Source organism: Dendrobates tinctorius, unplaced genomic scaffold, assembly GCF_039654945.1.
Source record: "Dendrobates tinctorius isolate UK_male_01 unplaced genomic scaffold, ASM3965494v1 ptg000079l, whole genome shotgun sequence".
Classification (NCBI taxonomy): domain Eukaryota; kingdom Metazoa; phylum Chordata; class Amphibia; order Anura; family Dendrobatidae; genus Dendrobates; species Dendrobates tinctorius.
Genome location: NW_027361747.1, coordinates 18885001 through 18901280, shown reverse-complemented (window position 1 = coordinate 18901280; position 16280 = coordinate 18885001). Strand labels below are relative to the sequence as shown.

General features: G+C 43.0%; 1 protein-coding gene across 4 annotated transcripts in view; it reads right to left on the bottom strand.

Moving 5' to 3' along the window:
• The window catches only part of CRACD (capping protein inhibiting regulator of actin dynamics), a 296879-nt gene that overhangs the window by 65338 nt on the left and 215261 nt on the right, over nt 1–16280 (bottom strand). For 3 of the 4 annotated variants that reach the window (XM_073583576.1, XM_073583578.1, XM_073583579.1), the window contains one exon: nt 14389–14457. The exons of the other annotated variant lie outside the window; for it this stretch is intronic. In XM_073583576.1, the coding sequence (XP_073439677.1) occupies nt 14389–14457 (69 nt within the window). The remainder of the gene's footprint in view (nt 1–14388; nt 14458–16280) is intronic. 4 annotated transcript variants of the gene reach the window in all.

The following is a 16280-nucleotide window of genomic DNA, read 5'->3' as shown; positions in this document are numbered from 1 at the left end:
CATTGCCAGAGGCAGCAAAGCAACCCCAAAACATCAGGGAACCTCCGCCATGTTTGACTGTAGGGACCGTGTACTTTTCTTTGAATGCCTCTTTTTTCTCCTGTAAACTCTATGTTGATGCTTTTGCCCTAAAAGCTCTACTTTTGTCTCATCTGACCAAAGAACATTCTTCCAAAATGTTTTAGGCTTTTTCAGGTAAGTTTTGGCAAACTCCAGCCTGGCTTTTTTATGTCTCGGGGTAAGAAGTGGAGTCTTCCTGGGTCTCCTACCATACAGTCCCTTTTCATTCAGATGCCGACGGATAGTACGGGTTGACACCGTTGTACCCTCGGACTGCAGGGCAGCTTGAACTTGTTTGGATGTTAGTGGAGGTTCTTTATCCAACATCCGCACAATCTTGCGTTGAAATCTCTTGTCAATTTTTCTTTTCTGGCCACATCTAGGGAGGTTAGCCACAGTGCCATGGGCTTTAAACTTCTTGATGACACTGCGCACGGTAGACACAGGAACATTCAGGTCTTTGGAGATGGACTTGTAGCCTTGAGATTGCTCATGCTTCCTCACAATTTGGTTTTTCAAGTCCTCAGACAGTTCTTTGGTCTTCTTTCTTTTCTCCATGCTCAATGTGGTACACACAAGGACACAGGACAGAGGTTGAGTCAACTTTAATCCATGTCAACTGGCTGCAAGTGTGATTTAGTTATTGCCAACACCTGTTAGGTGCCACAGGTAAGTTACAGGTGCTGTTAATTACACAAATTAGAGAAGCATCACATGATTTTTCGCACAGTGCCAATACTTTTGTCCACCCTCTTTTTTATGTTTGGTGTGGAATTATATCCAATTTGGCTTTAGGACAATTCTTTTTGTGTTTTTTCATTTAAGACAAATTAAATGAAGATAATAATACCAAAGAATTTGTGTTTGCAATCATTTTCAGGAAGAAACTGAGTATTATCTGACAGAATTGCAGGGGTGTCAATACTTTTGGCCATGACTGTATATACACTGCTCAAAAAAAGGGAACACTTAAACAACAGAATATAACTCCAAGAAAATCAAACTTCTGTGAAATCAAACTGTCCACTTAGGAAGCAACACTGTTTGACAATCAATTTCACATGCTGTTGTGCAAATAGAATAGACAACAGATGGAAATTATTGGCAATTATCAAGACACCCTCAATAAAGGAGTGGTTCTGCAGTTGGGGACCACAGACCACATCTCAGTATCAATGTTTTCTGGCTGATGTTTTTGTCACTTTTGAATGTTGGTTGTGTTTTCACACTCGTGGTAGCATGAGATGGACTACAACCCACACAAGTGGCTCAGGTAGTGCAGCTCATCCAGGATGGCACATCAATGCGAGCTGTGGCAAGAAGGTTTGCTGTGTCTGTCAGCACAGTGCCCAGAGACTGGAGGCGCTACCCGGAGACAGGCCAGTACAGCAGGAGATGTGAAGGGGGGTCGTAGGAGGGCAAAACCCAGCAGCAGGACCGCTATCTCCGCCTTTGTGCAAGGAGGAACAGGAGGAGCACTGCCAGACCCCTGCAAAATGACCTCCAGCAGGCCACAAATGTGCAGGTGTCTGCACAAACGGTTAGTAGCCGACTCCATGAGGATGGTCTGAGTGCCCTACGTCCACAGATGGGGGTTGTGCTCACAGCTCAACACCGTGCAGGATGCTTGCCATTTGCCACAGAACACCAGGATTGGCAAATTCACCACTGACGCCCTGTGCTCTTCACAGATGAAAGCAGGTTCACACTGAGCACATGTGACAGACGTGACAGAGTCTGGAGACGCCGTGGAGAGCGATGTGCTGCCTGCAACTTGCTTCAGCTTCAGCATGACCGGTTTGGCAGTGGGTCAGTAATGGTGTGGGGTGGCATTTCTTTGGAGGGCCGCACGGTGTTGGGCTGTGAGCACAACCCCCATCTGTGGATGTCGGGCACTCAGACCTTCCTCATAGAGTCGGTTTCTAACAGTTTGTGCAGACACATGCACATTTGTGGCCTGCTGGAGCTCATTTTGCAGGGTTCTGGCAGTGCTCCTCCTGTTCCTCCACAAAGGCTGAGATAGCAGTCCTGCTGCTGGGTTGTTTCACGGAAGTTTGATTTACTTGGAATTATATTCTGTTGTTTAAGTGTTACCTTTATTTTTTTGTGCAGTGTATATATTATAGCTTTGTCGCCATAAAAGGAAGGGGGCCCAGACACATTTATTGTACAGGGGCCCCAAGCTGTCATTGTCCGCCCCTGGGTACGAATGAAACAATACTGTGTGCCTGAGGCCCGGAGACAAGCCATCGCATGTGAGGTTAGACAAATGCTCCAGCTGGGAGTAATTGAGGAGTCCCAGAGTGACTGGACTAGGCCGATTGTGCTAATCCTGAAGCCAGATGGATCATTACGGTTCTGTAATGACTTCTGTAAATTAAATTTTGGCGTCGAAGTTCAACCTGTATCCAATGTCCCTGGTGGATGAGCTGATCGAGCGACTGGGTCAGGCCCAGTCCTTAACCACGCTCGATCTGACCAAGGGTTATTGGCAGGTGCCTCTTACGGAGTCAGCAAACATCGGAGGGTCTGTACCACTTGCCCTTTGGACTACATGGGGCCCCAGCCACGTTCCAGAGGTTGATGGACATAGTGCTAGAACCCCATCGGAAGTATGCGTCAGCATACTTGGATGACACCATCATCTTTAGTACTGACTGGCATACCCACTTGTCCCGGGTACAAGCGGTAGTAGATTTGTTCAGAGCCGCAGGCTTTACGGCGAATCCCAAGAAATGTGCTATAAGGCTCGAGGAAGCCCGGTAATTGGGATACTTGATTGGTCGTGGGGTTATTAACCCCTTTCTGACATCTGACATACTATCCCGGGGTGAGCGCCGCTGATCGCGGCCGAGTGTCAGCTGATTATCACAGCTGACACCCAGCACTATGTGTAAGGGGCAGTCACGGACCGCCCCCGACAAGTTAACCCCTGGCACACTGCGATACAACACGATCGCAGTGTACCGGGGTTTTAGGGAAGCATCGACAGGGAGGGGGCTCCCTCCGTGCTTCCCTGAGACCCCCGCAGCAGCGCGATGTGCAGCGCTGCTGCGGGGGCCTCCATCCCTGCAGGTCCCCGGATCCAATATGGCGGCAGGGGCCTGCAGGGAGGCGGCCTCCTCAGTGCCTGCAGAGCGTAGGCATGAGGAAGCCTGTGCAGCGCCTGTGTGAGATCGCTGATCTGTCACAGCGATCTGTGATGTGTCAGATCAGCGATGTCCCACATGACAGTGATGTCCCCCCTGGGACAATGTAATAAAGTTAAAAAAAAGTGTAAAAATAATTTAAAAAATCGCTAAATAAATTTAAAAAAAAATATTCCCTAATAAATTCATTTTTTGGAAATAAAAAAAAAACAATAAAAGTACACATATTTATCTCCACGTCCGTAACGACCCGCCCTACAAAACTGTCCCATTAGTTAACCCCTTTAGCGAACCCCTTAAAAAATAAAAATAAAAAACAAAGCAAAAAATAATGCTTTATTATCATACCGCCGAACAAAAAGTGCAATAACGTGCGATCAAAAAGACAGATATAAATAACCACGGTACCGCTGAAAACGACATCTTGTCCCGCAAAAACCGAGCCACCACACAGCATCATCAGCGAAAAAATAAAAAAGTTATAGCTCTCAGAATAAAGAGATGCAAAAATAATTATTTTTTATATAAAATTGTTTTCATTGCATAAAAGTGCCAAAACATAAAAATGACATAAATGAGGTATCGCTGTAACTGTACTGACCTGAAGAATAAAACCGCTTTATCAATTTTACCACACGGGGAACGGTGTAAACGCACCCCCCAAAAGAAATTCTTGAAATGCTGGTTTTTGTTCATTCTGCTTCCCAAAAATCAGAATAAAAAGCGATCAAAAAATGTCACATGCCCGAAAATGGTACCAATAGAAATGTCAACTCATCCCACAAAAAATAAGACCTCACATGACTCGATGGGTCAAAATATGGAAAAATTATAGCTCTCAAAATGTGATGATGCAAAAACTATTTTTACAATAAAAAGCGTCTTTTAGCATATGACAGCTGCCAAACATAAAAAACCGCTATAAATAGTAAATCAAACCCCCCTTTATCACCCCCTTAGTTAGGGAAAAATAATAAAATTTTTAAAAAAGTATTTATTTCCATTTTCCCATTAGGGCTAGGGTTAGGGATAGGGCTGAGATTAGGGTTAGGGGTGTGTTGTGGTTAGGGTTGGAGTTAGAATTGGGAGGTTTCCACTGTTTGGGCACATCAGGTGCTCTCCAAACGCAACATGGCGTCTGATCTCAATTCCAGCCAATTCTGCGTTGAAAAAGTCAAATGGTGCTCCTTCCCTTCCAAGCTCTGCCATGCACCCAAACAGTATTTTACCCCCACATATGGGGAATCAGCCTACTCAGGACAAATTGGACAACAACTTTTAGGGTCCAATTTCTCCTGTTACCCTTGGGAAAATAAAAAAATTGGGGGCAAAAATGATTATTTTATTTTCACGTCCGAGTGTTATAAACTTCTGTGAAGCACTTGGGGGTTCAAAGTGCTCACCACACATCTAGATAAGTTCCTTGGGGGGGTCTAGTTTCCAAAATGGGGTCATTTGTGGAGGGTTTCCACTGTTTTGGCACATCAGGGGCTTTCCAAACGTGACATGGTGTCCGATCTCAATTCCAGCCAAAAAGTCAAATGAAGCTGCTTCCCTTCCGAGCTCTGCCATGCGCCCAAATAGTCGTTTACACCCACATATGGGGTATCAGCGTACTCAGGACAAATTGCACAATAACTTTTAGGGTCCTGTTACCCTTGGGAAAATAAAAATTGGGGGTGAAAAGATCATTTTTGTGGAAAAAATATGATTATTTAATTGTACGGCTGTACGATATAAACTTCTGTGAAGCCCTTGTGGGTTCAAAGTTCTCACCACATATCTAGATAAGTTCCTTGGGGGGTCTAGTTTCCAAAATGGGGTCACTTGTGGGGGGTTTCCACTGTTTAGGAACATCAGGGGCTCTCCAAACGTGACATGACGTCCGATCTGAATTTCAGCCAATTTTGCATTGAAAAAGTGAAACGGCGCTCCTTCCCTTCTGAGCTCCGCCATGCGCCGAAACAGTGGTTCCCCCTCACATATCAGGTATCAGCGTACTCAGGACCAATTGCACAATAACTTTTGCAGTGCAATTTCTCCTGTTACCTTTGGTAAAATAAAAAAAATTGGACCTGAAGTAATTTTTTTGTGAAAAAAAATTAAATGTTAATTTTTTTAAACATTCAAAAAATTCCTGTGAAGCACCTGAAGGGTTAATAAACTTCTTAAATGTGGTTTTGAGCACCTTGAGGGGTGCAGTTTTTAGAATGGTGTCACTTTTGGGAATTTTCTATCATATAGACCCCTCAAAGTGACTTCAAATGTGATGTTGTCCGTAAAAATAAAATGGTGTGGCAAAAATGAGAAATCGCTGGTCAACTTTTAACCCTTATAACTTCCTAACAAAAAAAATTTTGGTTCCAAAATTGTGCTGATGTAAAGTAAACATATGTGAAATGTTACTTATTAAGTTTTTTGTATGCCATATCGCTGTGATTTAAGGGCATAAAAATTCTAAGTTGGAAAATTGCGAAATTTTCAACCTTTTTGCCAAATTTCCGTTTTTTTTCACAAATAAACGCAAGTTATTGAGTGAAATTTTACCACTAACATGAAGTACAATATGTCACGAGAAAACTTTGTCAGAATCACCGGGATCCATGGAAGCGTTTCAGAGTTATTACCTCATAAAGGGACAGTGGTCAGAATTGTAAAAATTGGCCCGGTAATGAACGTGCAAACCACCCTGGGGGGTAAAGGGGTTAAACCCCAAATTAAATTGAAGCCATTCAGAACTGGTCCCGGTCTGTTACCACCAAACAGGTGAGAGCGTTTCTCAGAATCATTGGGTCTTACAGGAGGTTTATACCTTATTTTTTGGGGAGAGCAACATCCCTAACCGATCTCAAGGGAAAGAAGTCCGTCATAGTTCAGTGGAACCCCTAGGCGGAGGAAGCATACCAATCCATGAAGGTGGCGCTGTGCGGACAGCCCGTACTCATTAGCCTCAATTTCCAGAAACACTTCATCGTACAGACAGATGCCTCCAATGTGGGCCTAGGAACGGTCCTGTCGCAGGAGGTGAATAGGGAGCAACATCCAGTCATCTACCTGAGTAGGAAACTCACCCCAAGAGAGAAAAATTATAGCATTGTGGAGGAGTGCCTCGTCATTAAGTGGGCCTTGGAGTCCCTACGCTATTATTTACTCAGCCGACCGATTTGCTTGGTGACAGATCATTCACCCCTGGTATGGATGAGAAATGCCAAGGAGAGGAATGCTCGGGTCACCTGAAGGTTTCTATCTCAGCAGAATTTTTATTTCACCGTGGAACATTGCGCAGGGAAATGCGGATGCCCTGTCACAGGCCCCCTCTATAGTGACAAATGTTTAACCCCACACGTTTCAATGGGGGGGTATGTGAGGCAGTTAGAGGTATTATATGTGAGGGTTGCTATGTATACGCATAGAAGAGTATTAAACCCACTGGAGTTAATTGCAGTCACAGGCATAGCTGTGGCTGTAGTGCAAAATAAAAATAAGTGTGGACGAGGTCAACTTATTTCACCAAGGCAATGTTTAGGAAAAGCAGTTAAGGGCTTTTATTTTTAGAGCGAACCACAAGATGGTAGTGGGGCAGTTTGCTCCCTCCAGGCCGGGTTTTTACCTATTCTACATATTGACGCATTCTACACATTCCACACATTGACACATTCCACACATTGACACATTCCACACATTGACACATTCTACACATTGACGCATTCCACACATTGACCATTCTACACATTGACGCATTCCACACATTGACACATTCTATACATTGACGCATTCCACACATTGACACATTCCACACATTGATGCATTCTACACATTGACGCATTCCACACATTGACACACTCCACATATTGACACATTCTACACATTGACACATTCCACACATTGTGAAAAATGAGGATGAATGAACTCATGGAGATCAACATCCAACACTGCGGAGACACCATCACATGTTTCTCAACGCAGTGATTCTAGAGCAATGCTCCCATCCCTTATGGGAAATATGCAACAACATGCAAAACACAAGCCGCGGAGACACCATCACGTGTTTCTCAACGCAAGCAATGCTTGAGAAACATGTGATGGTGTCTCCGCAGTGTTGGATATTGATCTCCATGAGTTCATTCATCCTCATTTTTCATAGTCTTTTACTAGGCATTGCTCCTACTAGCCAGTTTCCTACTCCACACCGATGAGGTGCGGAGTTTCCTGAATACCTTGAGTGTTGTCTCTTGGCATTCCGGCATCGCCACTTCGGTGGCTTAAGCCGGTCGCTGCTTTTGGGAGATAGCCAGGAGGTTTCGGGGAGGAAATCCTTGGAGCTGTGGACGATGGGAGTCCGACTTAAATTCTCTGGGACCGGTGATAGCCGGGTCAAAAATGGATTCAGGATTGACATCGCTGAAGATAAGAAGTTGCATTTTTCCCTGGGATATTTGGTCAACATGGTGTTTTATGACATCCTGAAGATTCTGAAGTCCGATATAATATGCCTGCAGGAGTTTAGGAGAGAAGGCAGGTATGTACTGGTGCTATCTTCTATGGCGGCTTGCCAGAATGTTCACTGCCCTGAAAAATGGAGTGGCAAATCCTTTGCTGGAAGGTCTTACCTTTACTATGCTGTACTCTAAGGGAGATATCCCACTTTTAGTATTCATGCACAACCCTTTTGTTTCCCTGGAGGACATTGCTTTATTTTTGAAAAGACATTGCATTTATGTTCAGTACTCCCACAGGGTCCTGAATGGAGAAGGGCTCTGGACTGGGAAGTACAAATTTTTTGTGAGATTTGGGATGGATCCTCAAGGCCCGGGAGGCATCCATTACCCCCCTCTTAATTTTTCTATTGGGAAAAATACTGTTTTTTTGTTCTTTCCAGATGCCCCGATGTATTGCAGGAGGTGTAAAAATTTCGGGCATACCCAGGATAGTTGCAAGGAGATGCCAACTTGCAGGAATTGCAATGCTTCTGGCCATATGACAAAAGACTGCACAAATCCTGTTATGTGTAATGCTTGTGGTGAGGAGGGACATAAGTATCGGGACTGTAAAGCCAGGATCAGTCCTAGGTCTTACGCTGAGGTCTCAGGTGGGGCAGCTACACCCCTGCTGCTGTTGTTGACATTCCACAGGTTTCAGACCTGGAAGTTATTGAGGAACCTGAAATCATGGATGCACATGAGGAGGCCCTGCCCCAAACGGAGTCTCCCAGCCCAGAGGTGGCAGTTTTGGAAGCTACTGATGTTGAAGGTGAGCTCCCTCATCAGTCTGATGTCTGTGGGGAGGGGGAATTGGAAGGTACTCTTGGCAATACCCCCAGTGTATCTTGGTTTGCTACTGAGGAGGAGTTGGCCAGTTGTGGAGATCAAGGTGACTTCACTCTTGCGAGGTCTTCTGAGGACGAGGAGTCTGGAACTTCCTGTAAGAAGCCCAGAACGGATTGGGCAGACCCCGGTGAAGTTGGTTTAAGTCCGGTAAGTGAACGTAGTTACCCTCAGAATGCCTTCTCTCCAGACACCAATGCTTTTTTAGGCATTCCCGCAGACGTAAAGATTCGAGGAGTTGCAGTTCCAAATGGAAGACGAAAACGGCTGAATAGGAAGTGGCGTGTTTGTCGTCATGTACATAACACAGTCATGTTATGGCTCCCCAAGCTGGTTGGGGCATTGCGTCCCTGAATGTCAGGCAAATTAGATCTAAATTCAGGAGGGCAATCATTCTAGATTATATTAAACAGATGAATTCTCACATCTTTTGTCTTCAGGAATGTGGGATTGTGGACGCGCCAAGCGATAAGGAATGGCCTTACAGACAGCATGTATGGTCTGGCTCATGTGTTAATAGGAATGATGGTGTAGGGATATTAATGGGTAACAGGGAGATTAGTTTAGATAGCTACACGGTGGTAGAGGTAGGTAGATGTATAATTGCACATGTTAGTTATAGGGGGTGGCGGGCTAGAATTATTAATGTGTACTGTCCATCAGGACACGACAGGAAAAAGGAGCGTCTGGCTCTTTTGGAAAAATTAAGTTTGTTTCTTCCGGGCAAAATGCCTACAGTTTTAGTTGGAGACTTTAATTGCATCACAGAAGGGAATTGTGACATAACTGGTAAAAAGTTATCCAATCTTATTTCTGATTTTTCCCTTCTAGATGCTGCTGCTCTGAAATTTGGCATCCCACCACCGCCAACGTACCATGCTGATAGGGGTGGTATTGCATCCAGGATAGATAAAATGTTGTTTTCCAAAAATATGTTGTGTATGAATTTTGAACAAAATGCTGTACCTTTTTCTGATCATGAGTGTTTGAGAGGTGTGTTTAGTGCGATTGATGACCGTGTGTATGGGGGTGGGGTTTGGAAGCTGAAAGTAAGACTGTTAGAAGATGAGGATGTGATGAATGAATTAAAAATAAAGTATAAGGAGTGGAGAGTATGTAAGAGGGATTTTACGTGTGTACTGGAATGGTGGGACTGGGTTAAGGTGTGTTGCAAAAAATTCTTCAAAAAGTGGGGCTATAAAAAAGCTGCTATTTATCGGAGTAAATTTAATGATTTAAACAGGCGCTTAGACTGGTTAAGGAAGTGTGGAGAAATTGGAATGGATGTGTCTGATCTGCTGGCTGATACAAAGAGTGAATTAAAGAGTGTTATGGATGAAAAAGGGAAATAAATCATCTATCGCACCAAAATAGAACATCTTGAGAAAGATGAAAAGTGCACGAGGTTCTTTTTTAAGAAAATGAATGGGAGAAAGGCTGATATGGATAAAATCCTGGATAGGAATGGTTTGTGTGTGTCAGGTGAGAATGTGATAAAGGAGGTGAATAGGTTCTATAGCAAGTTATATGATAAAAAATGGATTGATTCTGGTCTTGTTTCAGAAGTGCTGAATGGGTTAGAGAACAAGTTGGATAGTGGAGAATGTGATATTTTGAATGAGGACGTAATTATGGAAGAAATAGAAAATGTGATGATGAGTGCTAGAAAGAATAAGACTCCAGGTAAAGACGGATTGCCGGTAGAATTCTATGTGAAGGCGTGGGATTTTCTGGGTGCTGATTTGACTGAGATATGTAAGTATATGTGGGAGAGTGGTAAGTTGTGTGAATCAATGAAAGAGGGGGTGGTTGTGCTTGTGCATAAGAAAGGTGAGAGAAAGTATTTAGAGAATTGGAGACCTATAACATTGCTGAACGCAGATTACAAAATCTATAGCAAATTGTTGGCGAATCGTATGCGTGAGGTGATTGGTAGTGTTATGGATGAGGATCAAGTGTGTGCTGTGCCTGGGAGAAGTATGAGTGATAACTTATTGTTATTAAGGGATTTGATTGGAGACTGCATGGGAAGGAAACGGAAGTGTATGGTTCTGTCAATTGATTTTGAGAAAGCGTTTGATAGGGTCTCGCATGTGTTTTTGTTTAAAGTTCTGGATAGAATGGGATTTCCTCAAAAATTTGTGAATGGGATAATGTCTTTGTATGATTGTGTGTCAAGTGAGTTTCTTGTTAATGGGTGGTTGAGTGAGAAAGTGAATATGAGGTCTGGCATAAGGCAGGGGTGTCCCATGTCCCCTGTCTTGTTTGTATGTGTGATTGAACCTTTGTTGTGCTTGGTGAGACGTGATAAAATGATGCGAGGTTTGTTGGTACCTGGGAGTGGTGGGAAACATGTGAAAGTTCTTGGTTATATGGATGATGTTGTGGCTGTGAGTGAAAGTGTTGGTCTATGAGTAGGGTTAAGTTGCTTCTGGAGTTTTTCTGTGGTGCATCTGGCTTTAGAGTGAATTGGAATAAATGTAGTTTTAAATGTTTTGGGGATGACAAGGTTAAAATGGAGGGGGTAAAGTGTGAGGAGGGTGCTATCAAAGTGCTGGGAGTATTATTTAATAAGGACTTGGAAGGTAAGGAGAGCTGGGAGGAGAGTGGATTGCGCATAGAGCGTAAGTTAAATTTTTGGCGACTGAGAGACTTGACCTTGAGTGGTAAGATTTTGGTCATAAAAGCGGTGATTCTTCCGATTTTGCTTTTTATTGCAACAGTTTTTCCACCGTCATGTAGGAAAATAAAAAGAGTGGAAAAGTTAGTTTTTACTTTTTTCTGGAGCTGTAAAATAGAGAAACTTAAGAGAGAGAGTCTTTTCAAGGCGAGTCACCATGGTGGCATGGCCTTTCCAAACATTGAGATTTTTCTGGGGCTTCAGTATATCAAAACTGTTGTTATTTTGCTGAATAAAGGAAATAAGGGAGCGTATATGGCAAGCTATTCTGCTGGTTGGATGTTATATGGCTTATGTTGGAGAAAGAGGGATGCTAGAGTGCCTGTTGCTTTCAAGTGTCCAGTCTGGTATGAGGTGATTGAGAAGTTTGTGAGGAAGCATGATTTGCTGAGTGTACCGATGAATGATTTTAGAATGGCTAAGAATGTGATGAAAATAATACGTAAGAATGATGTGGAATGTAATATTGTGGGGTTGAGAGGGAATGAAGTTTCGGTTGCATGGAAGAGTTTGGAAACGCACGGGATGTCTAATAGACAAAGGGATATTGTATGGATGTCCTTGCACAATATTTTGCCTGTGCGACAGGTTCAGAAGAGACGAGGTCTGACCAGAACTGATGTGTGCCCGAGGGAAGGATGTGGTGGATGTGAAACTGTGTGGCAAACTATGTGGGACTGTGATTACACGTGCAGTGTGTGGAAGTGTGTAGGAGGGTTGTGTAAGGAGTTAGCAGGTGTGAGTTTTATTGACTGGCGTGTTGCGATGTTTGGAATTGGTGCATGTGGTCGTGTGAAAAATAGAATCCTATGGTTAATTATGACTTGTGTGATGCAGAGTTTGTGGGATGTGAGGAATTTAGGAATTTTCAAAGAGAAGGATGTATCTGTGAATAAGTGTGTCGGGCTGATCCTTTCTAGATTATACTTGATTTATAAATTAGACAGCGAAAGCGGTGGTGGTTCTGATGCAGAGCGTGTCTGGAAATTTAAAAAATGGCAGCACCTGATCAAATATCAGTGAATTTTAGTGATGTTTATTGATGTTCAGGATGTCTTTTGTGTATATACCCTTGGTTTGTTATACTAAAATAAATATGAACCATGATGATGAGAGTTGAAACAACGACGTTTAAGTTGATGAGCTTATATTGAGTTGTTTATAACTCACCTGAATGGTTTAAAAAAAAAAAAAAAAAAAAAAAAAGAAACAGCTGTCTGTGGATGGATACCATGTTTTGGCATAGGTGGTTTCCTTCATTGGAGACTGCCCTTCCCGTGGTTGTTCCTTCCCGGGGAAAGACCTGGCTAGTCATTGCTTGCGTTGAGAAACACGTGATGGTGTCTCCGCGGCTTGTGTTTTGCATGTTTTTGCATATTTCCCATAAGGGATGGGAGCATTGCTCTAGAATCACTGCGTTGAGAAACATGTGATGGTGTCTCCGCAGTGTTGGATGTTGATCTCCATGAGTTCATTCATCCTCATTTTTCACAGTCTTTTACTAGGCATTGCTCCTACTAGCCAGTTTCCTACTCCACACTGATGAGGGGCAATACCCCGAAACAGCTGTCTGTGGATGGATACCATGTTTTGGCATAGGTGGTTTCCTTCATTGGAGATGTTCCTTCCCGGGGAAAGACCTGGCTAGTCATTGCTTGAGTTGAGAAACACGTGATGGTGTCTCCGCGGCTTGTGTTTTACATTCCACACATTGACACATTCCACACATTGACGCATTCCATACGTTGACCATTCTACACATTGACGCATTCCACACATTGACGCATTCCACACATTGACGCATTCCACACATTGACACACTCCACACATTGACGCATTCCACACATTGACGCATTCCACACATTGACGCATTCAACACATTGACGCATTCAACACATTGACGCATTCAACACATTGACGCATTCAACACATTGACGCATTCAACACATTGACGCATTCAACACATTGACGCATTCAACACATTGACGCATTCAACACATTGACGCATTCAACACATTGACCATTCTACACATTGACCATTCTACACATTGACCATTCTACACATTGACACACTCCACACATTGACGCATTCCACACATTGACGCATTCCACACATTGACCATTCCACACATTGACGCATTCCACACATTGACGCATTCCACACATTGACGCATTCTACACATTGACGCATTCTACACATTGACACATTCCACACATTGACACATTCCACACATTGACACATTCCACACATTGACACATTCCACACATTGACACATTCCACACATTGACACATTCCACACATTGACGCATTCCACACATTGACGCATTCCACACATTGACGCACTCCACACATTGACGCACTCCACACATTGACGCATTCCACACATTGACGCATTCCACACATTGACGCATTCCACACATTGACGCATTCCACACATTGACGCATTCCACACATTGACGCATTCCACACATTGACGCATTCCACACATTGACGCATTCCACACTTTGACGCATTCCACACTTTGACGCATTCCACACTTTGACGCATTCCACACTTTGACGCATTCCACACTTTGACGCATTCCACACTTTGACGCATTCCACACTTTGACGCATTCCACACATTGACGCATTCCACACATTGACCATTCCACACATTGACCATTCCACACATTGATGCATTCCACACATTGACACATTCCACACATTGACCACTCCACACATTGACGCACTCCACACATTGACGCATTCCACACATTGACGCATTCCACACATTGACGCATTCCACACATTGACGCATTCCACACATTGACGCATTCTACACATTGAGGCATTCTACACATTGACGCATTCCACACATTGACGCATTCCACACATTGACGCATTCCACACATTGACGCATTCTACACATTGACGCATTACACACATTGACTCATTCTACACATTCACACATTCTACACATTGACACATTCTGCACATTAATGCATTCTGGACATTGACACATTCCACACATTGAGTATTCTACACATTGAGTATTTTACACATTGAGTATTCTACACATTGACACATTCTGCACATTGACATCTCAAAACTCTAAAATGCCAATGCACATGGGCCATTTGCAGTAACTTCAGCAATGATGGTAGTAAAATAGTATAATAATAAAGAGAATGACCTTCTCCTCACTCTTGTGCTCTGGCTGGGGAACATTCCTAACGCCATGAGAACTTGGAGGTGCTATAATCTGAATGAAAACAAAAATACAATGGATAATAGTTTATATATAAGAATAGCAAATATTAATAGTTCACATTACAGCCATATACCGTCGTGTAGGCAGCACCATGATTGAAACCAGACACACCTGATTAGATGGGCAGAATGGTGGCTCAGTGGATAGCACTGTAGCCTTGCAGCTCTGGGATCTTGGGTTCAAATCCCACCAAGGACAACAACTGGAAGGAGTTTGTACGTTCTCCCCGTATTTGTGTGGGTTTCCTCTTGGTTCTCCAGTTTCCTCCCACACTTCAAAGGCATACTGATAGCAAATCTATTTTGTGAGCCCCAATGGCGACAGTGGTAATGATATCTGTGGAGCGCTGTGGAATGTGATGGCACTACATACTTGTAAGTGAGCAAAATGAATAAATGATATGTGCTAGGACTTACTAAACTTAAAGAAAAATATTCAGAATTGAGAGTCCTCAGTGGTTGATACCTTTTAATGGCTAACTGAAAAGATGGTAACAAATTGCAAGCTTTCGAGAGTACTCAGGTCTCTTCATCAGGCATTGACTAATACAAAATCTGAAGAATCACATATTTATACACAACACAGCACAGAAAAAATGCAATAGATAAGACAAGTGATGCGAAGCAGAACTATCATTATGGGAGAGTGATAGACAGTTATGGCCATAAATATTGGGCCAGTTCATAGATAAGGAGTGAAAGTTTTATTTTCCTCTGATTGGGGTCTGGTAATATGTTGTGATACCCCAGACCCCAATCGGAGGACAATAAAACCATAGAAGGTAAATCAGGGGTTAAAAAACCTCCTATTAAGATTATAGCGGCCAAATAAATAATACTGTAAATATAATATAACCAAGAAAAGTCTAGCGACAAAAAAGCATCAATCCATAATGTAAACAAAGTAGACCCATATATGTGCAGAGTATCAAATAAATGGTGCAAAATAGTGCAAACTAAATGCTTATATATATACTGTAATATTTATCCTTTCGCATGCGTTTCTCCTGGTTCCAATGCAGTGCAGTCAGACTAGCAGTCAGATGACAACTAGTGTCAGCTGTCAGTGAAATAAACACTGCAGACGTGGCTGACAGTCTAGTTGGCACATGACAGCAAGTGTGCAAAGAGCATCTTCGTGGTTATGTCATAACAGCTTGAACCGGCAGAACCTGATCATGTATGTATTGCGTTACATTATACAGTGGGTACGGAAAGTATTCAGACCCCTTTAAATTTTTCACTCTTTGTTTCAATGCAGCCATTTGGTAAATTCAAAAAAGTTCATTTTTTTCTCATTAATGTACACTCTGCACCCCATCTTGACTGAAAAAAAAACAGAAATGTAGAAATTTCTGCAAATTTATTAAAATAGAAAAACTGAAATATCACATGGTCATAAGTATTCAGACCCTTTGCTCAGACACTCATATTTGTCACATGCTGTCCATTTCTTTGTGATCCTCCTTGAGATGGTTCTATTCCTTCATTGGAGTTCACAGCTCACAGTGCATGTCAGACCAAATGAGAATCATAAGGTCAAAGGAACTGGCCAAGGATCTCAGAGACAGAATTGTGGCAAGGCACAGATCCGGTCAAGGTTACAAAATAATTTCTGCAGTACTCAAGGTTCCTAAAAGCACAGTGGCCTCTATAATCCTTAAATGGAAGAAGTTTGGGACCACCAGAAGTCTTCCTAGACCTGGCCATCCAGCCAAACTGAGAAATCATGGGAGTAGAGCATTAGTGAGAGAGGTAAAGAAGAACTCCAAGATCACTGTGTCTGAGCTCCACAGATGCAGTAGGGAGATGGGA